The sequence below is a fragment of the Mandrillus leucophaeus genome, unplaced genomic scaffold, assembly GCF_000951045.1.
Source record: "Mandrillus leucophaeus isolate KB7577 unplaced genomic scaffold, Mleu.le_1.0 Scaffold145, whole genome shotgun sequence".
Classification (NCBI taxonomy): Eukaryota; Metazoa; Chordata; class Mammalia; order Primates; family Cercopithecidae; genus Mandrillus; species Mandrillus leucophaeus.
In genome coordinates, this window is record NW_012101421.1 from 3,389,860 (window position 1) to 3,415,669 (window position 25,810).

General features: G+C 33.9%; 1 protein-coding gene across 6 annotated transcripts in view; it reads right to left on the minus strand.

Moving 5' to 3' along the window:
- Positions 1-25,810, minus strand: part of NOL4 (nucleolar protein 4) — a 405,759-nt gene that overhangs the window by 284,428 nt on the left and 95,521 nt on the right. For all 6 annotated transcript variants that reach the window (XM_011974392.1, XM_011974396.1, XM_011974394.1 and 3 more), the window contains 2 exons: positions 2,857-2,968; positions 1,856-1,968 (listed from right to left, as the gene is read on the minus strand). In XM_011974392.1, coding sequence (XP_011829782.1) covers positions 1,856-1,968; positions 2,857-2,968 — 225 coding nt within the window. The remainder of the gene's footprint in view (positions 1-1,855; positions 1,969-2,856; positions 2,969-25,810) is intronic.

Here is a 25,810-nt window from a genome sequence, read left to right on the forward strand (position 1 = left end):
TTATATACCTATGGCCATTATTTTCTTTATTATCTGTTTACCTCCACAAAAGACAAAGATTTTTCTCAATTTATTCACTGTTTTTCTTCAGGAGGGTCAAATACATAGAAAGTACTGAATAAATATTGGTTGAACTTATTGGATTAATGCTTATTCAAATTTAAATATAATTTGTCAGACAGGAATATTTCACTTAAATTCCATTTTAATGTGACTTCCTTTACTTAACCTCTTTTTCATTTTTCAATAAACACAACGTTCTAAAAATTTTGCAAATAATTCTAACTAGTCATTTATCTAAATATTTTAAGGCAGCATGACATCCAATTTAGTATTTTCAAAATATAAGGATAAGAGTTATTTTTCTAATCCAGTTATAAATTTTAAAGGATCTATTTCTTTTGTGTAAAATACTTATGATTTTTTAGAAGCCAGAAGGGATCAGCATATGTGGGTGCATTGTTGGCAGAAAGTGAATCATCTTACATTTTGGCCTAGAAATAAACATATCAACATCTAAATGAGCTTCCTACAAATAATCTGACAGTTCTAACTAGTTAATGAGACATTTAAAAATTTTTTTCAACTATATAATGAATTGTGAAGATAGTTTTTTTAATCGTTCTCAGGGATGGAAGGATATTAGTATTTTCTTAATTGTCATGATGTCTTTAACCCAGTGATTTTATTACTGTTTATTCAATCATTTATATGTAGCCATGTGGCAATATAAAATCCAATATTGCCACTGCACTAATATGAATTTTTGTAAGGAGCATACCCTGAGTAACGTCTATTGAGATCAAACAATTTTAGAAATAGAGCTTTGAGGTTAAACCTGGTTAAATACAGAGGAAAACTAAAAACTTGATTTGAGTTTTATGAATAAAGTAAGTTCAACAAAGTAATTTTAAAAGAATGCAATCATAGCTTAGCAAGTAATTCTGTGTTTGACAAATAAACATTTAACCTCATTTCCTGTTTTAGAGAAATTTCAAGGAGATCATTTATTAGCCTGAGGACCTGGACCTGTTCCTAATACAAATAACCCAAATGCATCTATTGAGTATTAACTAGCCAAGAAGGATGTACTAAGCACCTACTGTATATCTGCTATTGTTCTTTATTTTGGAGAATATAAACCATACATACATAACTTAGTCCCTGCTTTGACATAGCTTCAACCGAAATGGCTAGCTAACTAGAATCCTACAGAGTATTTAAGAAATATGTTTTTAGTGTCTATACATGCAGCATGTTGCTAAATTTTCACCATACAATTTAAATAGGATAACTGAAAACATCAAAACACTTCTAATTAAGAATGACCACAGACTGTCTCTAGGAAATGCACAGAAGTAAATAAATAACATATAGAATAGCAGTTAACTAAAAAATCACTTTAAAATTTACATAAGGTTTGAATGGTGGAGAAATTATAATACCTGAAATACCCATTAAATCTACTTTTCTGATTGCCATGCAAAATAGCCTTACTACTTAAATTTCCTTAGAATCTCAATTATTTCAGATATTTTTTTGTGAACTTACCCCCTCTGAACTTTGTAGCACTTTACCAAGGCCAGCTCAATTATGGTCTACTAAGGAAAATGTAGCTTTCTTGGGAACAAACAAATTCCCACATAACACTAAGACAGTGGTGTTAAGACAGGGGCTCTGTATTGTGGACTAGGAGTTTCTGCTCGCTTTCTCCATCTGTGCAACCGTGGTAAGATTCATTCATTAAAAAATAAATTACTATCTTCAAAATGCCATCATGTTTAATATGATAGTCGTGGTTATCAAGCTTCATTCCAATTTGTAAGTGATGCAAATGTAGATGTTTTTATTTTACCTCATCTTGCTGTGAGTTTAGCAGCTGCAGTTTCATGTGCTTCATGTAGGCCATGGTAATTGGCATGTTGTAGTCAATCATGCTGGTCACCAAAGTGGGAGGTTTTCCGTTATCTGTAATAAAACATTTTTAATGGGTAATGAAAGTGACACTGCATTCTACCTGTAATTTGAAAATGATCTATTTCTCCAAATTGAAACAGGATTTTAGATACCAAGTGTCTTAAAACATGGTATTATTATAGTTGGATGGTAGAAAAAATAACTAGTAAGGTTCTACAAAGGTGTATTGACACTGTTTAATAGTACTAATTAATTATTTCTAAGTGCAAGGGAACTTTTAAACATCCTGAGTAACAATAAATAAACCTAATGTGGTGACTAACACAATTATTTGTATTTTTCTTCTCTGCTTTACTTTCTACATGTATTTTTTGAATGCCGAAGGAAATTTGCTCAATTTTTTGCTTTTGGCCATTCCATTTAACCTTCAAGACATAGGAATGAGCCAGCAAAAATGTATCTCTGAGACTGATAGAATCTCTGAGAGAAAGTCATATTTAGCTAAATAATTTTCCATAATTTTAATGAGAACTAAAGCCAAATCATAATTTTTATGTAAAACTTTTTAGTAAAGAAACTCCACATTATTCATAATTTCTAGAAATAAGGAATCGGTAGACTTGAAAAGACATTGATAGAAACCAATTTCCTTGCTGAATATATCTAAAATACCATGAAATACATATAATAAGTGAAAATTAAAACATTATTACAGGGAAAAATGTTATTTGCCACAGCTGAAACTGTCTTTCTTCTAACAATGGGCACTGAATTACTTTGTAAGTGGATATTCAAAATTCACTGCCTCCTACTTGAATAAATGAGATGATCTGACTTGTTGAACTGTTTCAGTCTACCACATTTTTATAAAAATGTGAGATATAAATTGCCATTATGAATAAAATTGCTTTAAATCTCACTATTTGACACTGCAACTACCTTTATGATCTGTTCCATCTGGGTTTAAATGCATTCTTTTCTGGCACTCTGAGCAGCTCATTAGAAATCGTGTCACCGCTTCTCTTGGTAGGAAGGCATAGCTCTCTGAAATCTGAAATGATTCACAAAATATAGGTGTTATTATATAAGCTGTCTGAGCATGATTTAACAGAAATGATCATTGTATTTCCAAATAAGACAAGTTATTCCATAATGGCAGGAAGCACAATGAAAGCATGCATTGCATACCATGCATCATTTCAAGAAATATCTATCAAACTTGATTAGATGACTTTTAATAAGAGCCAATAAGGCCATGTGGAGATAAAAATCAACCACATCTCGATGAGCATCTGTTTATATTTTTGCATTTATTTTAGGTAAAATAATCACAGTGTACAGATATCCTAATGAATTTTCCTTATTATGAAAACATTGCCAACATTGTTTTTAAAGTTACTGCTAGCACAATCAAATTTGTATCCAATTTTATATACTTTTTTTTGTAATTTAGCCCCAAGTAGGAGCAATAAACTTTGGATTTTGCACAATGAACATTTCTTCATTGTTGCTTTTCAAAATATTTTAAGTGAGAATAAAAAATAAATTCAAACAGAACTCATGTATATATTTACTGCAGTGAATCATCCCTTCCACAGAAAATGACACACCTGGAAATGCATTTAGGCCACATATTTCATTTATTTTATGTCGATTTTTAATAATATATGTCCATAATAGCTCACACTGACTGTCACAGCAAGCCTTTTCTGTGGTCTATATAGAGCTTTGTTTTCAGAACCAAGATCTAGAATCAAGTTAGAAATCTATACTACCATTACAGTAATTTTATAAATATTAACTTTTCAAAAACCAAGTTCTCCCATCAAAGCAAATAATTCCTTAAGCGAAACTGATAGATAGTTGAATATCTTTAAATAAAAGCTGACAGTGACTCAGACAGTGCTACTAAGAGTTCTGATGCAGGGCTTCAGTTTTCCACCATAGCACTAACATGTTACATGAAATATAAGATAAGCAATAGGAATAAATGAGTTGCAAATAAGACATAAATGCCACAGATGATTTCTTAGGTGCATCTATAGCCCTTACAAACACTGATGTATTTTAAATTGGTAAAAATGAGGGAAAATGTGTAACAAATGTATAATTGAGTATAAACGGGTGCTAGTTCTCTTGGTGGTGATGGAGTCAACTTTTGCTTATCCATGCTATAGGAGCATAGACTTGAGGAAACCCCACATACTGAGATCGAAAACTGTAAATCTCATTTTCTCTTAATTTAATATTAAAATCAGTTTGTACCACATAGCCTAATCCTATTGACTTTAAGGGAAAAGAAGTGATAAGAATACTGAAGAGGAGAAACAAGCTTACAATTAAAATCTGCCATTGATAATCTACATTCAGGTCATTAAAATTCAATACTCCTAGGGGTTGAAATACAGAACTCTTATTTTTAAATATAATATTGACAGACTAAGATATCCAGACTTCAAAAAATACTGCTTCAGACTATGCAGTTATTGCATGAGGATAACGATCAGAACAATTCTAAACTATTTTGTGAAAAATTTTATATTATTTAATAAGCATATATATATATAATTTACGTTCTCATTCATTTTCTCTTTTTCTATAAACGCATATAGCATATATGAATTTAAATTCTATTTTTCTGTTTTTACAGAGGGAATAAATACTTTTAGCTGATTTATTTCATTAGAGATCATTATTGTCTTACTCCCTGAAGAAATACTTTATACTAATTCAGAAGAAAAAAAAAGTCTATAATGCATGCTTCATCCTTATGTTTTACATTTTAAATCACATCGAGTTATAGTCCATTAGAACTAATGGGTCTGACCAGTAAATTTATTATCAAATAGGATTTCAGGCAAAGGCTCCATTGGTTTTTCTAGATTTCTATTAAACCTTTTACCTACTTTATAAAAGAGAAACATTTCATCGAAAGATAGATAGGTAAGTGATGGAGTTGGAGAGACACCTGATTGGCTTCCACAGCCCTGATACTTTCTGAAAGTTTCTCTTTTCCCCATGCTAATGAAGCACTTGTGTAGAAATCCCTTCTGGATAGATTTATCATTGACCTGAATCAATCCTATGACTTGTCTAGCAGCATTTAACCCCAAATCAAATTTTCTTGAAATCATTAATAATCATATCACATTACTTTTATAGCTTTACTCTGAAAAATACTACATGTAACAGTCAAAAATAGGTTTGTGCTCATGTATACATGTATGCATGAAATAACACAAAGCCCACTTTGTATCTTAGAAAATATTTTTAAGCAAATATTGTATCATATTATTCTTTCTGCTGTGGCTCTAACATAGTACTTGCCATGTCACTATATATTACATAAGATAAAAGCACTTATTTGGGAATAATTTTCTTGGTGTTTAGAATTCATGTTATAGGGACACCTGCCATGGCATTCCACTTCCCTTGAATCTTTTCTTCCCCACCTCATATTCACTGGGACCCACAGACTACAGAGTCCTCCTATGCACAGAGAAGAAAGATCCTCCAAGCAGGCTTTTCACATCTCATACTCATTTCTGAAAAAATATTTCTCCTGCAATGCAGGTGAAGAGGAAATAAAAAACAACTTTTACCCTATTCAGAATCTTTTCTCCCAGGCCTACTCGAAATTAAGAGTCCTGGAATTCTCAGGAGTCACCAAGATGGTGAAATAGAAGTTTCTAGCATTTGTTCCCTCACAGAAACATGAACTTGAATAACCATCCATGCACAAAAATACCTTCACAACAACTAAGGAATCCAAGTAAGTGATTACAGCACCTGAGTGGAGCACAGAAATAAGAAAAGACTCAACGAAGAAGGTAGAAAAGACGGTTTCACATTATGTTTGTCAACTCTCCCTCAAACCCATGCAGCACAACTTAGAGAAAGAAGTTCTCCACATGGTTGAAGGAGAGTGAAGTAAGCACTCAACTTCAACTTCACTTTGGGCCCTAGCAACAGGCCCACCATTACACTCCAGGCACCAAGTATTTGAAGCAGTTGAAGTTAAGTTGTTAACAGCTTAAAATAGTTTGTTATAACTATGAGGTAGTTTATGTAAGTCCTATGGTAACCACAAATAAAAAAATTCTGTAAGTAGATATGCAAAAGATGAAGAAAAAGTAATGAAAACATACAACTACACAAACATCATCAAATCACAAAGGAAGAGACCAAGAAAGGAAGAAATTGAAAAATATTCATGCAGCAATTAGTAAAATGGCAATAGTAAGTCCTTATCTATCAATAGTTACTTTAAACATAAATGGATCAAATTCTCCAATCAAAAGTCAGAGTGGCTGAATGAATTTCAAAAAGAAAAACAAGAACTAACTATATGTTGCCTACAAAAGTATCACATTAGCTATAAGTGGACACATAGGCTGAAAGTGAAAGGATAGAAAAATATATTCCATGCAAATGGTAACCAAAAGGGATCAGGGATGGTTATATTTACATCAAACATAATAGAGTGCTTGTTAACAATTGTCACAAGAGGCAATGAAGGTCATTATATAATGATAAAGAAGTCAATTCATCAAGAAGATATAACAACGGTAAAAATATATGTACCCCAAAACAGAGCACCTAAATATATAAAGCCAATGTTATAGAACTGAAAGGATAAACAAACAGCAACATGTTAACAGCAGAGAACTTCAAAATATCGCTTTCAATAGTAAAAGATAGTTCAGACAGAAAATGAATAAGGAAATAGCAGACTTGAACAACAATAGAAACTGAATGAACCTAATGAACATATACAAAACTTACCATCCAACAGCAGCAGAAGACATATACTACTCACGTGAACCGGGAAGAATCTTCATGATAGATCATAGGTTAGGCCACAAAACAAGTCCTAACAAATTTTTAAAAACTGAAATCATATGAAATATCCTTACAGAGCACACTGGTATGAAACTAGAAATCAATAATAGAAGAAAAATTGAAAAAAATTACAAATATGTGAAAATAAAAAACTCACTCCTGAGCAAAGAAAAAATCAAACGGGAAATCCAGAAATATCTTAAGCACAACAAACTGGAAACAAACATATCAGAACTTATAGAATATAGCAAAAGCAGTTCAAACAGGGAAGTGTATAGCAATAAATGTTACATTAAGGAAAAAGAGCCAGGTGTGGTGGCTCATGCCTGTAATCCCAGCTACTTGGGTAGCTGAAGAGGAAGGATCATTTGAGGCTAGGAATTTGAAACAAGACTGGGTAACATAGCGAGATTCTGCCTCTAAAAAAAAATTATAAAAAGTTAAAAAAAAAAAAAAAATTCGTCAGGCATGGTGGCATGCACCTGTAGTCCTGGCTACTCAGGAGGCTGAGGTGGGAGGATAGCTTGAACCTAGGAGTTCAAGACTGCGGTGAGCTATGATCATGCCGCTGCATTCCAGCATGAGTGACAGAGGGAGAGCCTGTTTCCTGTTTCTAAAAACAATAATAATATTAATTAATTTTTAAAACAAGAGAAAAAGATCTCAAATAACCTAGCTTTATACTTCAAAGAACTAGAAAAGGAAGAACAAATTATGGTCAAAGTTAACAGATAGAAGGAAATAATAAGGATCAGAACAGAAATAAATAAGGCAGAGACTAGAAAAACAAAAAAGATCAATGAAACCAAGTTATTTGTTTTTTGAAAAGATATACAAAATTGACAAAACTTTACCTAGACCAAGGAATAGAGAGGAATCAAATAAATAAAATTATAAGTAAATGAAGAGATATTGTAAATGATATCAGAGAAATACAAAGAATCATAAGAAACTACTATGAACAATTATATATGCCAACAAATCTGATAACACAAAAGAAATGCATAAATTCCTAGTAATGTGTAGCACACCAAGACTGAATCATAAAAAGCAGGACATATGAACAGATCAATAGTGAGTAGGGGATCAAATCAGTAATCAAAAACCTCCCAATAAAGAAAGTCCCAGGACCTGAAGGCTTCACTGGTCAATTCTACTAAACATTCCAAGAAGAATTAACAATAACCCTTCTCAAACTCCTTCCATTCCCACCCCCTGCCCCCCAAAAAAGAAATTACTGGTTAGGAGGGAACACTTCCAAGTTCATGCCAGCATTACCGTGACACCAAAGCCAGATAAGGACGCTACAAAAAAAGTTTACAGCAAATTTCTCTGATGAACATAGATGAAAAACTCAACAAAAACTAGCAAACAAAATTTAAAAGCACATTAAAAGGATTATACCCTATAGTCAAGTGGGTTTTATCCCTAGGATGCAAGGACATTTCAAAATACACAAATCAATAAATGAGATTTACCACATTAGCAGATTGAAGGATAAAAAATAATATAATCATCTCAATAGATTCAGAAAAAGAATGTGACAAAATTCAACATCTATTCATGATTAAAACTCTTAACAAATATGTATAGAAGAAATGTACGTCAATATAATAAAAGCCATATGCAATAAGCCCACATCTAATGTCATACTCACTGGTGAGAAAATGAAAACTTTTCTTTTAAAATCAAGAATAAGACAAAGATGCCCACTCTTGTCACTTTTATTCAATATGGTACTAGAAGTCCTAGTCATAGTAATAAAAGGTTAGAAAAAGAAAAGCCATCTAAACTTGAAAAAATAAATAAAATTTTCTTTGTTTACAATTGAAATGATCTTATAGGCAGAAAATCCTAAAGACCCCACCAAAACAATGTTAGAACTAATACACAAATCCGGTAAAGTTGCAGGATAAAAAAATCAAGATACAAAATCAGCTGTATGTTTATACACAACAATGAACTATACAAAAAAGAATAAGAAGACAACATCATTTAAAATGGCATCAAAAATAAAATAAAATAGAAACATAATTCAGCCAAGATGATAAAAAATCTATACAAAGATCTATACAATGAAAGCTATAAAAAAGAAAGAATAATCTCTAACAAATACACCAAGAACACACAAAGAGAAGGGATAATCTCTTTTACAAATGGTATTTGGAAACTGGATATCCAAATGTGGAATAAATAAATTGGCCTTTGTATCACACCTTATACAAAAATAAACTCAAAAGGGATTAAAGACTTAAATGTGTGTGTGTGTATATATATATATACGTGTATATATGTAGGAGTGTGTGTGTATATATATTTTTATATATAGGATTACATAAACTAAAAATCTTCCTTACAGTAAACAATGAATAGACAACCCATGGAATGGAAGGAATTATTTGCAAACCATACATAATAAAGGGTCAATGTCCAAAATATATAAAGAACTCAAAAAATTTAATAGCAATACAACAAATAACCTGATTTAAAAATGGGCTGCTATGTTTAAACGTCTGTGTCTTCTTAAACTTTTTCATTGAACCTTAATCCCCAGTGCAATAGTGTTGGGATGTGAGGCCTTTGGGAGGCTACACTCTCATAGATGGGATTAGTGCCCTTATAGAAGAGGTCTAAGGGGGCCTGCTTGTCTCTTTGGCCCTTCCACCAAGAAAGAAGTCACCATCTACATGGAACGGTTCCTTATCAGGCGCTAAATATACTGGTACCTTGCTTTTGGGCTTCCTAGGTTCCATAACTACGGGTGATAAGTTTCTATTACTTTTCAATTATCCATTCTAGATTATTTCATTATAGCAGCCCAAACAGATGAAGACATAGGCAAAAGACATGAATGGGCATTTCCCAAAAGAAGACCTACAAATGGCTAACAGGTATATGAAAAAATGTCGAACATCACTAGCCATCAGAGAAATAAAATTCAAAACCACAATGAGATATCACCTCACACCTGTTAGGATCACTGTTATAAAAAAGTCAAAGATAAAAAGTATTGGCAAGGATGTGAAGAAAAGGGAAGTCTTGTATACTACTGGTGAAAATGTAAATCAACCCATCCATTATAGAAAACAATATGGTGGTTTCCCTAGAAATTGAAAATAGAACTGCCAAGTGATCCAGCAATTCCATTTCTGGGAACACATCCAAAGGAAATGAAATCATTATCTCCAAGAGATATCTGCACTCCTCTGTTCATTGCAGCCTTATTCACAATAGCCAGGATATGGGGACAACTAGGCCAGGTACAGTGGCTCACACCTGTAATCCCAGCGCTTCGGGAGGCTGAGACAGGTGGATCACCAGAGGTCAGGAGTTCGAGACCAGCCTGGCCAACATGGTGAAATCTCATCTCTGCTAAAATTATGAAAATTGGCCAGATGTGGTGGCAGGTACCTGTAATCCCAGCTACTTGGGAGGATGAGACAGGAGGATCACTTGAACCCAGGAGGCAGAGTTTGAAGTGAGCCAAGATTGTGCCACTGCCCTCTAGCCTGGGCAACAGAGCAAGACTGTCTCAAAAAATAATAATAATAAGATATGGGGACAATATAAGTGTCCACTGATGAAGGAATAAAGAAAATATGGCATAAAATATATCAATATTTAATTTTATATGTGTATATATACATATATATTTCATGTTATTACACACATATAATGAAATAATATTCAGCACTGAAAAAAGAGGAAATCCTGTCATTCTCAACAACATGTATGAACCTGGGGAATATTATGGTAAGTGAAATAAACCTGACATAGAAAGACAAGCATAATCTCACCTGTATGTGGAAATTGAAAAAGTCAAACTCATAGAAGCTGAGAGTAGAATACAATGGTGGTTCCAGTGGCTGGAGGGTGAGGAAAATGAGGAGATGTTGGTCAAAGGGTACAAAGTTTCAGTTATGTAGTATGAATAAGTTCTAGAGATCAAATGTATAGCATAGTGACTGCAGATAATTCTGTATTGTATGCTTAAAATTCATTAACAGAGCAAATCACAAGTGTTACCACATGTACCCACAAATGGTTACTACATGTGGTGATGGATATGCTAATTAGCTTGACTGTAATTAGCTTGATTGCAGTAATAATTTCATAATGTAGATGTATATGAAAACACGTTGTACACCTAACATATATACAATCTATTTTTTGAGACAGGATCTCTTTCTATTGCCCAGGCTGGATTGGAGTGCTGAAATCACAGCTCACTATAGCCTCAAAGTCCTGGGGTCAAGTGATGGATCCTCCTGCCTTAGCCTCCCAATTAGCTAGGACTACAGGTGCGGACCACTACACCCAGTTTTTTTTTTTTTTTTGGTGGAGACAGGGTCTCATCATGTTGCCCAGTCTACTCTTCAACTCCTGGCCTCCAGCAATCATCCCATCTTGGTGTCCCACAGCTCTGGGACTACAGGCATGAGCAACTGCACCTGGCTACAATTTTCATTTACCAAGCATGCCTCAATAAAGCTAGCAAAAAAAGAAAATATCCTAGACAACCTTCATTACTGCAGTTCTCAGTGTGGTGACTCACACCTGTAATCCCAACAATTTGACACGCTGAGGCTGGAGGATCACTTGAGGCTAGGAGTTTGCGACAACCCAGCCAACATAGATCCTATCACTATGTAAAATTTTAAAAATTAGTTGTGCATGGTAGTGTGTGTCTGTAGTCTTAGCTAGTCAAGAAGGCTGAAGAAGGAGGCTCACTTGAGCCCATGACTTTGATGTTGCAGGGAGCTATTATTATGCTACTGCACACCAGCCTGGGTGTCAGAGTGAGACAATGCCTCTTTAAAAAAAAAAAAAATTAAAAGTGTCCTGTCCTTGGAAAATTCTTAAATTATGATATATTTGAATAATTGCATTTCATAATTAAACTTTTGTGATGAAATACTGCCATTTGATTCTGTGTGCATCCTTATTTAACCTAATTCAGAGATAGCATTGAAAGCCTATGCACCAATCCTCTTCTAACTTGAGACCTATGCTAAGTACCTCTATGACCCTTACCCTAATGAAAGGCCTGTTCTCATTTGCTGGGAATGAATGTTTGAAATGTTAAATCAACTTTAAATAGATATTCATAAATGGTGATAACACTCAGGGACAGGTCCCTCAAGGCAGCCCATTTATCGAAGTCCTAATATCTTTCTTGCAATATGTAATAGCAGTTGCAAATAAAACCTAGAAGGAACAGAAATTTAAAAATATTTGGATTCAGATACTAAAAACACTATTCTACTATATTACAATTAACTATGTAAAATGCTATAATCGTTCATAAACGTCATAAATGTCTTAGACCCAGTTTTCCAATGTGACTACTCTGTTTCTAGATGGAAACTGGATTTTGAATATACAAAGGTACAGAACATTTTCTAGAATATTGGTGATAACAATATTTCACTTGAAAATGTATTCTTAAAAACATTTTTATATTTCAGAAAGACAAAGAGTATTTCCTTAGAATTTGTTTATGAACACAGAAACACTGTCCCTTGATAGTGATAAGATGCAAACTTTAAAGAATGGATATTAGCCTTGATCCATCTTAACTAAGCGCTAAAAAAATCACAACTTCCATCTGACAATTCACATATTAAATATATAGCTCACAACAGAAATGAACATGCAAAGGATGAACTAGAAAATGGCCATATTGAACTTTATAAACTAATGACCTAACATTATTTATCAAGTAAATAATTATGGGGAATATATTTCTTACAAATGTTGTTTTCTATGAATCTAGACTTGTTTTCTTATGCTTATATAATGTTATACTTTTCACTGTGGTTTTACTACCATTATTTTAGCAAATGGTTAAAACAGATTTTCCAATAACTTTTTGATAAATTGGTTGACTGCTATAAAGAGACGAAATGAATTGTCATTGTTACACAGCAGAAGGCAAAGTAAAATGCTGGAAATCAAACATGGATTTCCTAAATACTGGTCTATTTCTGTAAATTTAATGGACGATGAGTGGCTTATCCAACAGACAAGACAAATGCTAAGGGCCCAGGGAAAGCAAACAAACAAACAAAAATTTCAAGAAACCCAACGTATCAAAATGTCATCACAGAAAAAATCAGTGCTTGTTAAACTATCTTCAACTTGAGTCATGGGAAAGATTTGTTACTATTATTATCTTTTACCTTGAATTCAGAGAGAAGGAAGGAAGAAACTAGCCAGGCAAATAGAGCAAAGAGTCCTCAGCAGAATTTCTGCTCTAAAAGAGCAGCCTGGAAGATCAGGCTGCAGACATAGATAAGGAAGCAAGTTCCAGCACAAAGAGGGAGCCTCCTGTGTAATTAGCAAGTTTCACATGCATACAGTGGGTCCCAGTAAGCACTGTGGGCCCTAGTGAGCACATTCCTTTCCACATCCTTTTTTGGATAAGGCAGCTAGAAGCTTGCATGAAGCTGGTGCCTGCAGCTGCACCAATAGAAAGAACTACCTTGGGCCAGTCACATCAACTATGGCCAGGCACATCACCTAAGCTGGAGTGGAGTAGCATAGTAATAGCTCCCTGCAACCTCAAAGTCATGGGCTCAAGCAAGCCTCCTGCCTCAGCCTCCTTGACTAGCTGGGACTACAGGTACACTCTACCATGCACAACTAATTTTTAAAATTTTGCCTACCTGCCTCCCACTTAGCACATGCGCAGTGGGGGAAAAGATAAGCAACATGGACTAACTTAGGCTAAGGACCTGCCAAAAAGGTTGGGGTGAGGACTGCCAGAGAGTCACACCCTATGCAAATGACAAACCTAGTCCTAACAGGATTTTTTACGCCCTATGTAGATGAAATACTGCCTCCCCACTAACTTGCTTATAAAAACCCTTGCATTTCCCTGAAGAACGGCAACCCTTTTTCTGGGACTCCTCTCTGCAGCAGAGAGCTGTTCTCTTTCTTTTGCCTATTAAATTTCTGCTCTAACCTCACCCTTGGTATGTCCATGTTCTTGATTTCCTCGGCAGTGAGACAAAGAATTTCAGTGTCACCCCAGACAATGAGGCCATTTCAGAATTATCTATGGTTGTGGAGTGGGGGAATTGTGGCACAAGGTAAATTTTTCGTAACTTACCACTTCTGAAGGCCTTAATTCATTTGTGTATTGGGGAACATTGATAGTGTTTTCAGTGGAAGTATTACAGTCTAAGTCCAGTAGGACTGGAATTCATCGGTAATACAGAAAATAATAGATTAAATTATTTCCATAAATTAGAAGTAGAAATGACCTCTACCATCCAAAAAGTATAGTAATACTTCCATATAAAAGTAATTTAACCACAGCATCTTTTGATGGACTGACCAATAAAATCAGCCTCTGGAGCAATAACAGCACAACATTAGTGATCCAGTGAGAAACTTATCCACCTGTAAAAAGCTCAATGATCAAGTTCTATAAAGGGCATGGTTTCCTATCTTCCATCTGTAGGTTATAAAAAAAATGACAAGCAAACTCTTTGCGAATACCTTACCGAAAATCTCATGGACAAATATACTTGTCTACTTGCCAATGTCCTGCCTTTCTGAAGAAAAAAAATGGTACTTTAAAAAGTCCTACAACTATAAGGCCAAATACTGGCCATTCCTGAGTATCACTAGCCTTCACCTTAACACAATGCAGTTAAGGTAAACATACAAGATATCCAAAAATCTGAAATTTTAAAAGCAACCACAAGCAAACTAATTTGCAAAACTCATCTTGTAAATTCAATAATGTGTAATACTAAAGTTTTCTTACATTTTCCTTTTTAGTATCAGAGTCTTCAGAAATAAATTACCTTTCCAACTTGGATCTGAAGTAACAAAGTTAGAAAAATTGAAGAAGTTAATTAATCAAAAAAATTTAATAACAAATTGTTGTTTTGCTCTATTTTTTCAGACTATGTTTCGTAAGTATGTAAGTTTATCTCCTTAACTAAGCCATAAAATAGCTCAAATTAAGAGAAAAAACAACGGAAAATAATTTTAAAACATGGGGAATCTGACCATGTCTTCTTTTCTCAGTCCCAAGTATCCTTCCTCTCTAATTACAACAATGTTTCCTTTCTAAGGTATTCAATAAAAAGGGTTTCTAACTATTCAGTTTGTATTATACATACACCTGCAAACCTCTGGTTCTTGAAATGGTAGAGAATTTGCAATCCTCAAAATTAAGATTCCCATTAATTACATGATAATTATTTGTTTTGGCTGCATTACATGGAAGAAAATGTCACCAAGCAATCTATTGTCACCAAGCAATCTGATTGTTTTCCATTAATTGAGTACTTAGTAAATGGATTATGCTGAATCAGAACTTTACATGAGTTTCATCATTTAATCCTCACAACAATCCCACGAATAGATTACCATGATCACTGTCACGATCTCTGTGTAACAGATGAGAGAGCTAAGCTTCAGAGAGGTTGTGTATTTTGTCAACTATGTACAAGAGATAGGACTCACCTGCTATTGCGGTTTCAAAGTCTATCACTTTAACCACTGTTTTATAGCCACTCCTAGTTATCAGTATTGAAAAAAGATAGAGACTGTTTCCTCCATAAAGAGCTGGGATATTAACCTCACAGCATAGGTTAATTATTCCAAAATGTTTATAATGTTCCCTGGTGTGAAGTTCTTTATAAGTGTAAAATGCTCTAACCAGTTTGTGGTGACCTTTCTGAATACAAGGGTCAGTCAAGCACTCTGTACCTTGTCTCAGGTTACAAAGTTCCACAAGAACAAGTCAGACTATGGAGCAACAACACAGAGCTCCGCCTTGAAAAAAATTAACAGGCCATCTGTTCCATTCCAGCAAAACTGATGACTAAAATGATGGTTTTGTGACAATGCTGTAATATTTTAGCAGCCAGTCAGCAAATGCGTTGGACTTCCACTTTTAATGAAATTCATGAGAGGAATGTAAATAACTGCCTCTCCCTAAAGGAATAAGACATCTAATTGTAAGAAGAAATTCACCAGCAGAGAAGCCATTCTTGGTCTAAGATTTGAAGCTAATGTGCAAGCTGAAATAAAGCCATCACATAACATTGGCAAATCACGAGTAGAAATAATCATTTTATAAAGCAAACAAACAAAAATAAGCTAATCAAAAGATTTATCAACCAAAATTATACAATTTTAACCTAAATTCACTTGTGTAATTAAAAAAATGATTAGTGTTCCTAAATATCAGTAATTTGAAAATGTAACTGGGTGCTTTGGTATATTGTGCTCCTTTTCAGACACAGAGCTTTTGAGCAAACAATACCTAATATAATCACACAAATTCTTAAAATCACCTTTCTCCACCTTTTGTTTTTAAAATGAATTTAGAGAACAGAAATAATGCCTTTATTTACTAGAATAAATATATGAACACCATAGTTTTTGCCAAATATCAAACTGTATATTCCTAAAAGAATTTGCCCTTGAGGTCAAACTTCTGACATTTTCTCTTATGAATATCCTGGGGATCATGGATAAAGAATAAACTAGAAATAATCTCCTAGTGAAATTTGTTTATCTTACTATATTTGAGAAAATTTGTATCACAAACCCTCTGCAATATATATAACTGGATAATTAAGGTATAGAAAATTTATTTGTAAAACATAAGATTAAAATTAAATTGAACAGATCCTACGAATCCAAATTAAAAACCCATATGTCCTGATTCATAAACATATAGAACACCAAACTCCAGCAAGGCCTCTATCTGAGGAAAAGAAATCTAGGCTCTATGCATATCTCCAATTCAAGGAACAGCTCTCTTTTTCTGTTTTATATATTGAATGCCTTTGCATTTAGGACTTTAAAAAGTATGCAACCACTGTCACATTTGAGCCCAAGTGGAATATAATGTGATGACTTACATTAGCTATGACTTTGATAATTTTCTAGATGTGTTACAAAATTGAAATGCTCAGACACTAATTTTCTTTTCTATTAAAATAAATTTTTTAACCCACTTGTCCATGAAAAAGGATTAACAGTGTACATCATTGTACTACTGCAGAGGAAATAATTAATTTGCAGAGATATGTAAGGAAACAGTCTTGCAAAGATAAAGACATTTTTTCAACTACATATTTATTTATCCAGCAAATAACTATTGAATGCATAGGCACCATAATTACCACTGAATACTACCCAATATGGTTCTACAGCACTAATGTGACTGGACATATCAAATTCTTGGAATTATCTATTGGCAATTGTTTGATTAGTTTCAAAGCAACTCTGAAAAAGGCTTTAATCAGGACTCAACAAGAAAATTCACAGATAAAAAGTTCTTGTCTAGCAACAATGAGTTAGACAAAAGGCAGACATACTGGCCTGCCTAAACAAATTTGTAATCACTGTATCTCTCAAAATTTTTTGCTTGGGAACACTAACTACTCATCTATCTATAGACAGAGTATCTATCTGACCTTTCAACATCTGTTAAAGACCAAAAGAACTCCTGTGCCTAAATGATGTTTCCAATAGCAAAACCAGGAAACTGCCAGATTTGCACAACCACCCCTAAATCCCCATGCTCCCTGGTGGAGGATTATCATGTTTTCTCTGAGTTCCTATCAATCCTGCAGTACTGTTTGTTTTGCTATGACTCTGGGAGTATTAGCATTACTCTAATGCACATTTGTAGAAAAGCACTGCCCACATTTTCTTTTTCTCCCTTCTTCTCTGATCATGTTTTCCCTCAGTCTTCACACCCATTCATCTACCCTTGCCTTTTTTACCTAGTTGAGATGGCTGATCTAGTCCAGTCAGGAGGATCTGGGTTGATTTTTAAATAGGATTAAGTTTGCTAGATAAAATATAAGACACCCAATTCAGTTTTAGTTCTAGATAAACATACAATATTGGAGCCAAATGTATTAAAACTATTGTTTATCTGAAATTCAAATATAACTGGTCATCCTGTGTGTGTTAAATCTAGCAACCTTAAAGAGTATATTTATCTAATATGAATGAAAATATTGGTTTGAGTCTGAAGGTAATTTTAACTTTGGAAAAAATTGTTATGTCAGGAAAATCTAAGGCTATGCCAAGAGCAGAAGTGATAGGGTAGGTGGAAGTGATTACTGGGGAGTCTGCAGGCAGCTTGAAATCATAGTGCCCATCTAAAGCAAGGCTTTCCAGTATTCTATATCAACAGCACAGGTATACATACATTTCACATCATAAGCTAGCACATATCCACACTCATAAAATCAAACTGATCATTTCTATTCTCTTCTCTACTTCATTTTTTAAAAGTGATCACAGCCCAATAAATTAACTTGATGAGTCACAAGTGGATTATGGTATCTAATGGAAAAAAAAACCCCAAAAAACAGAAAAAACAAAAAACACCAGTCTAAAGCAGAGGAATGCACTCTGTTCATCCAAAGTTATTTTGTAGTGCTAAGAATTTGATGAGTATGTGGTCAAATTTAAAATAAAAGTAGGCAAATCTGAAGAAGGTATAAAGCAGGCAGGAGTATTTTAGATGGTTCAAGTCAGTTTTTCAGACAGATAAAAACAATTTGGAGATTTGAGGCAAATGCATTCAACACAGAGCAAAAGAAATGAAAAGTGAATGTGGTACAGAGGTAGGAAGTGAGTATTCTCCAAAGATAGGGAAATGGTACAAGTGCTAGACCAGAGGCAAAAACAGCTTAAAAGAAGGCAAAGCATTTCACTATATGATATAAAGAAACTAGAGGAGGAAAACATATACAGGTAGCAGCATTCTAGGGCACCATCAGATGAATTTGGTATTACATCAGTATACATTAGTAGACTGAAGTCTAATCAAGCAGAAAATAGAATGTGGTTTATGTTAAATTATAATTAATTTTCGTTGGAAACTTGTTTTGCTTTACTGATTATATTTCAAATTCAGATATATTGATATTCACGAAAGAGCTTTATTTTATTATTTTAGCCTTTTATAATGATTAACATATTTAATCTGGAACCTTATTTACAATAATTAAAATAGCCATCCACTGAGTAAATGAAACCATTTCAAAAAAGAAATAGTCAAACTGGAGATGTATCCCTAAACTTGTGGGTGCTATTTTTCTGTCACTTCTTTTTATTTTATTTTATTTTACTTTTATTTTTTTAGAGACAGAGACTCACTCTGGCACTCAGGCTGCAGTGCAATGGCATGATCATGGCTCACTGCAGCCTCAAACTCCTGGGCAGGTGATCACCCACCTCAGCCTCCTGAGCATCTAGGACTAGAGGCATGCTCCACCATGCTCAGCTAATTTTTTTTATTTTTATTTTTTGTAGAGATAGCATCCAGCTATGTGGCTCAGGCTGGTCTCAAACTCCTGGTCTCAAGCAATTCTCCCATCTTAGCCTCTGAAAGCACTGAGATCACAGGCATGCGCCACCACATTCGGCTATGTTATTTCTCATGATTGAATATTTGGCTGCTAAGGAAAAGATTGTCAAAACAGAGAATTCTTATATTAGATGAAAAAATAAGCAGATGGGCAATGAAAAAGATCTTTTTCATACAGGTTCACTAATAGTAAAATAAAGAGAATTCCTAAATATTGCATTAAATAAGATAACTCAGCAAAGTCATTGTTTATAGAATTACTTGTGACATGAAGAATTACATTAAAATACACAATTACTTACATGGGAGTGTGGAAAACCTCTTCCTGTCTTGATTTTTCCTGAAGAGTATGTGTAATATGATACATTTATATTTCCTTTGGGCCCTAGGGGAGAACCACAAAGAATGCCACTTTTCTGGTCTAGAGTTCATCGGCATGTTCAAACCCTCCTAGGCTGCTATTGCAACTCCCTTGTTAAAGTTTACCTTTCTTACACACTGCTGGTCAGTGGGGAGCCAGCAATTCTTTTTGAATGCATATCCAAGAATACAGTTGCTGTAGCCGCTCAAAGCAGGCAATCATTAGCCACGTTAGGGAGACAGAGAAAGATGGCGAAGATTTCACTTCATTCTGTTAGGGACTCCAGTAATTTGCATATCCTTCATGTATTTATGCAGGCAAAGTGCAGAATCTGTGAGATGATGACAGTGCACTCTGGATGTAGAATTAGTTGTCTGAATTATTGAATTGCTCGATAACTGGCAAATAAGAAACATATTTTTCAAAGGTACCAAGTAGAGAACTGGCTATGTGGTTTCTTTTATAAAATGTCTCTCAACTGGGAATGTTTACCGTTCTCACTAGGTGATTTTACAAATAGAGAACAAGAAGGCGTTTTGGTTATCACAGTATCTGGGGGTTGGTGATGCTGAAAATTAACATATTATGGGATATTAAAAGGCCTGGAGTACTTGGGACAATGCTATTTGTCTGCCCCTAAGGCCTATATAGCCCAATTGAGAGACAACGCTTTAGACTATATCAATGATTAGACACTAATGAATATATCTGACCAAATATACCATGTCTATGTATTATCTATTGATGAGAAAAAGCACAGAAAGATAGAAATTTCCTGTTCCAAATTCCAAATTCTCAAAAGAAGCAACTAGGTTACCAACTCAGTTTCTTTCGGAATTCACCCGTAACCAAGAAACTCAAATAGAGCCGAGGAAAGTGTTCACTGTGAGAGGACATTCCCAGGAAATTGAGGGTGGGGGGAGAATGGGGAGAAGAAGAGATAAATGGATAAAAATAGGTAAAAGCTGGCTCTTATCATAAGACAACTAAGTCTGCTGCTCATAAAGCTAGTGAATAATATTCTCAAATTTATGAGAAAATCATGAATGAAGACATGGGTGGGTGTTATCCATAGGTCACTAAGGAGCATAGTAGACAAAAAAAAGAAGTTAGCTTTTGATTACCTGGTTAATAGGGGGGAAAAGCAATTTAGAATATCTGTTACCCCCAAAACCACTCCATATTAAAAGAAAAAACCCATCTTTCTAGTCACCACATTATTGTAATATCTATAATTTTTGAAGTTCGAAGCAATTATTATATTAAAACTTTACCTATATTATTTATGGCCCCAAAAACAACCTTACAAAATAATAACATGCCAACATCACACATGCAGAACTTACACTATGGGATTTAAACTCAAGTCTAGCTGGCATCAAAGCTGTCCCATTCTCTCTCCACAATCTCATGCCAGTCTCCTATGTCTTACATCTCCTTGCCACTAACTTCTATGCAAATTCATTACCTATATAGTAATTTATACAGGCGCATACATGCAGACACTTTAAGAAATTTGGTCATTTTAATTTTTTTTACACTATCAGAGTAGCAAGGAAAACAAACCTCTTGATCTGAGTGAGAATCACCCACTAGGAGGCATTAACCAGCTACTTTTTAAAGCCGCATTGGCTCCTTTTCACCACTAGGGAGCACTAAAGTAGTAATTTACTAGGCTGTCACAAAGAGCTAATGAAGTTTCTCCAAAAGGTAAATTATATTTCAAAGAATATTCACTGGGATATTATAATTTAATATAAAAATTATTGATGATGTGGTGGATGACATTAGCTGATGATAAACTTCTCTGGATAAGCTCTTACGTCATTTTTTTTGTCTCCACTACCAAGAAGACAGCTTCTGAATCTTAAAGATTTGCAGTATTACTCTGGCCACTGCAACGAGCAACTACACCTATATGAGATATAATTCAATTTTAATAAATGACAATAAGCTATTCTTTTGTTTTAGGATTGCTAGTTGATAAATTTAATTATCATGCCGATTTATTTTTAACTGTTTCCTTCTGAGATGTTGTACACATCTGACAGTAATCTGAATAATATTCAGTAGCTGTAGTTAATATTTAGAAATCACTTGTGTAAAATCTATATATGTTTGTGTGGATATAGGGTGTGTGTGTATGTGTGTAACTAATAAATAAACCAATGTGAAAAGTAATGTGTTTATATTCTACCTCAAATGTGAGGTAGTATATATATCTATATATCTATCTATATATATATCGTTCTCTCTATATATGAGAATATATAGAGATAGATCTACATCTTTGTATATTTATATCTATATAGATACATAGAGATATATCTACATATGTATATATAGATATGTATCTATATATCTAATAGACATATATGTATATATATAAAGAGACAGATGGATACATATGTCTATATAGATACAAACAGATATAGAAAGATATAGATCTATTTATCTATAGATAGCTATAGATATATCTAGATATTTTACATTTCTATAGAGAGATATAAATCAAAATAACCTAACAAAATTATCTGTAAAATACCTACATTTGAGTGCTATTTTATACTGCTAAACTCTCTAAGGTAAACTAGCTATAAAATACAATTCTAGATCACAGATCTATTGTGTAACAGTGTAAATTATTAATGAGTTCAATATTGGACAAAGTCTACCAAAAATATGGACTTGGAATACTTCATTTTAAGTTTTTTCTATCTCTGTTAGACATTCAGAACAGCAGCTTATTTAAGGTACTCTAGTTTGTAATAATAAAATGCGGAAAAAACAATGGATCTGCATTAAAAAGGCAGGAACCTATATTTGTCTGTTGTGTTATTTTGCCTTAATTTTATTTCTACATTAAAGAATTTGGCTACAGAAATGAAATTAAGTTCTAAGCCTGATAGAGATTTTCTTCGCCCCTTTGCTTCAAAGACAACCTATACTTGCGCTTAGATCTGTGGCAAGAAAGAGAAAAATTCAAAAGAGTAAAAAGAAGTGAAAGAGACTCAAACACACAGTATTTTTATATTCTATGAGTGAATCATGTCTAGAGAGCATTTTTTTCTGAGAAATGTATGTAATTCTCAGTTTTTCATTTAATAACATTAATTTATTTCAAAATATACTCTAACATTTTTAAATATTTTGAATAAATATAGTTCCCCTTTTTTGGAAAATAAAGATTTTTCTATGGAGTTTGCTGAGACTTCTTCCTCATCTTGATGACATGGGTCTTAACTTTTAACTGGCAAACACATACCAAACGCTATTAGGTGTGATGCCACATTAGGACTCATATAAAAATCAGGGCTGGGTGCGATGGCTCATGCCTGTAATCCCAGCACTTTGGGAGGCCAAGGCAGGCAGATCACCTGAGGTCAGGAGTTTGAGACCAGCCTGACCAACATGGTAAAACCCCGTCTCTACTAAAAATACAAAAAAAAAAAAAAAAAAAATTAACCATGCATGGTGGTGAATGCCTGTAATTCCAGCAATTTGGGAAGTTGAGGCAGAAGAATCACTTGAACCTGGGAGGCGGAGGTTGCAGTGAGCTGAGATCATGCTATTTCACTCCAGTGTGGGCAACAAGAGTAAAACTCTGTCTCAAAAAATAAAAATAAAAAAAATCAGGCAGGTCCTGTTCTAAATGGGAGGTCAACAGATTGCTCTATGCCAATGACTCACATTTTCTTTCTATCTTACTCCTGACTTGAGTTAAATTTAGCTACAGAGGAGAGACAGAAGCATGTATGTTAAATGATCATATAAAGTATCAATGACTGCTAGCAACTTAAGTGATTCTCCACCTTCTCTTGCCTAATGATATTTGAATTTTATATAAAGATACAGGGGTCAACGGTTTAACCCAAATAGATTGAGTTCTAATTGTAAAACTTGAGGCACTATGACACAGAAGAAAAATGTGCTTGGGATCAAAGCCTTCTTGGCATGAATCACAAATGTATATAGATAAACCCCTATTTTAACACTGTTAAGATCTGCAAACTCTACAAACTCTGCCTTAGACTATAGAATTACATCATATATGTGAGTGAATTGTGGCCTATGCACAAAGAGGTTAAATGTATTGTTCAGAATTCTTGAATTTGACTTTAGTGCTATTTTTCCACACCATGATGGCTGCAAATTTGGTTCATTAGTCCCACTATAAGTTGACAAAAATTCTGGGAATTTTTGCGTGGCAAACTAGCAGAAACTGGTGCAAGTTAGAATATTCTATTTAGCAATAGAGACAGTGAACCAATAGATATTCACTAAAAGAACTAGGCAAAAAATAATGCTAACTAGAGTTTTAAGGTTACGTGTCCTAGATATGACAGAATAAAGATTTTCTTTGTTAATCTTCAGAGTAAGACTGTAGAGATTCTACACGAATATGTTACTATTCTACAGCATATCTCTGGAAAGGAATATTCCATTCATATTAAAAGCATTTTTTTTTTTTAAAAAGAGCCAATTTTATTTTTTCCACAAAATTAATTTGAAATTAGTTTAACAGATTTAATCTTTGGGAAAAGCAAATGAAATAACTGAAACTCTCACAAATTTCATCTGGCAGGACAGCTCCTAAACACAAGAACTCTGGCCTTTCCTCATGCTTTCTTATAAACCCAAACTGTGGACTTTCAGGGATAGTGACACCTACAGGACGCACCAAAAAAATGCCTGCAAGAAAAGTTATTACTATTCCTGTCTACCAACACAGAGGCATCAGAGCGGGCCTAGGAAATTAGATCCGTAATTGTAATTAGGGTAAATGATAGAGCTATGCTAATTTTGCTGCCTGTCCTTCTACATGAAACATGAGTAGTGATTGGACAAAGAAGGAGAGAAATAACACCAATCACAAGTTTACTATATGCCAGGCACTTTACACACAGTAACTCATTCATTTTAGCACACAATGTGTATCATTATCCACCATATAAAGAAAAAGAGTAAATAATTTGCCAAAAGTGGTACAGATACGAAATGAGTGTTAGATTTGAAATTTGAAACTGCGTTAGTCTGGCTTCCAGCCTATTTCCTTTTAGCTATAGCATATGTTCTCCACTCCTGACTTGAATGTAATTATTGGCAGTTATATATATGAGTAATACATGTAAGTTTACAATATCACACTGTGAGTTGTGTGTGTGTGTATGTGTTTATGCACAGATATATGCAGACTGTTTTCTCTATTGATAACACTGACTTTCCCTCTTAGTTCCTGGATTTCTACCAGTCAGTCTTATTTTACATGTATCAAGAAAGAGCTCTGAAACTTAACCCTTTGATTAGTCCCTAATTTAAGAAATGTGTCTGAACTCGCTTACCCTGTGATATAATACAATTGATAAAAGAAAACCAGAAAACAGTGATGTATTCACAGAAGATGAAGTTTTGGCAGAATTTGAGAAGTTACAAACTAGAAGACAAAACAGGATCTCAAGTTATTTTTATAATATCACATCATTAATTTTGAAGTGATTTTCCAAATTGCTAACCACATCTGCATTCAGATTCTATTTTTTAGTAAAAGGATATATTTTAAGTTCAAACGTGAGTGATATTGAATGGTCCTACCTCTTCTCCATTTTGTTCATGTAGATAACCAAGAGTAGACTATAGACAAATATATTGAAAGAAACACATTCAATGTACCAGTAAGTTAATACATACACAGATACAAATGTAGAAAAGAGACCTAAGAGTCACTATAATTCAATAACGACTGAAAAAATAATCATGATAGCCTTTACATATTCCTCAAATGTGTCATTTTGTGTGGGATTTTCAAGAGCTCATGAGAAATAATATATATACCCTCCAATTTTAGCTAAAGTCAAATCAGATTGCAATACAGTTTAAGTTTTATAAATGCCTAGATATTTCAAGGAATGATATACTGCAGATAGAAAAACCAAATGCATTCAAAAGTTAATCCAATATTAAAGGACCACCATTTCCTGCAGAATGAAAACATAGAAAGATTTGCAAAAAGGCAAAGTAAATAAAATGACCACTAGATCTATTGATAATATTGTTAAGACAATATGATACACTTTAATATGATTAGTTGTATAAGTATGGTTTCTTGGCCATGTAGGAAAAAGGAGAAAAAGAAGGTCAATAAACATAATCATTATGCATGCTCTATAAGCTAATGTTTAAGAGTTAGAAAGAAATCTTAAACTTAATGGGAACCATTATAATTGCAATACTTATCTAGCTAATCCTACCTATGACTAGCCAAATTCAGCATTAGTATTAAGAATTAAAGTCTGGCCCAACAGTCTATGGCCTTAATAGCACTAAAC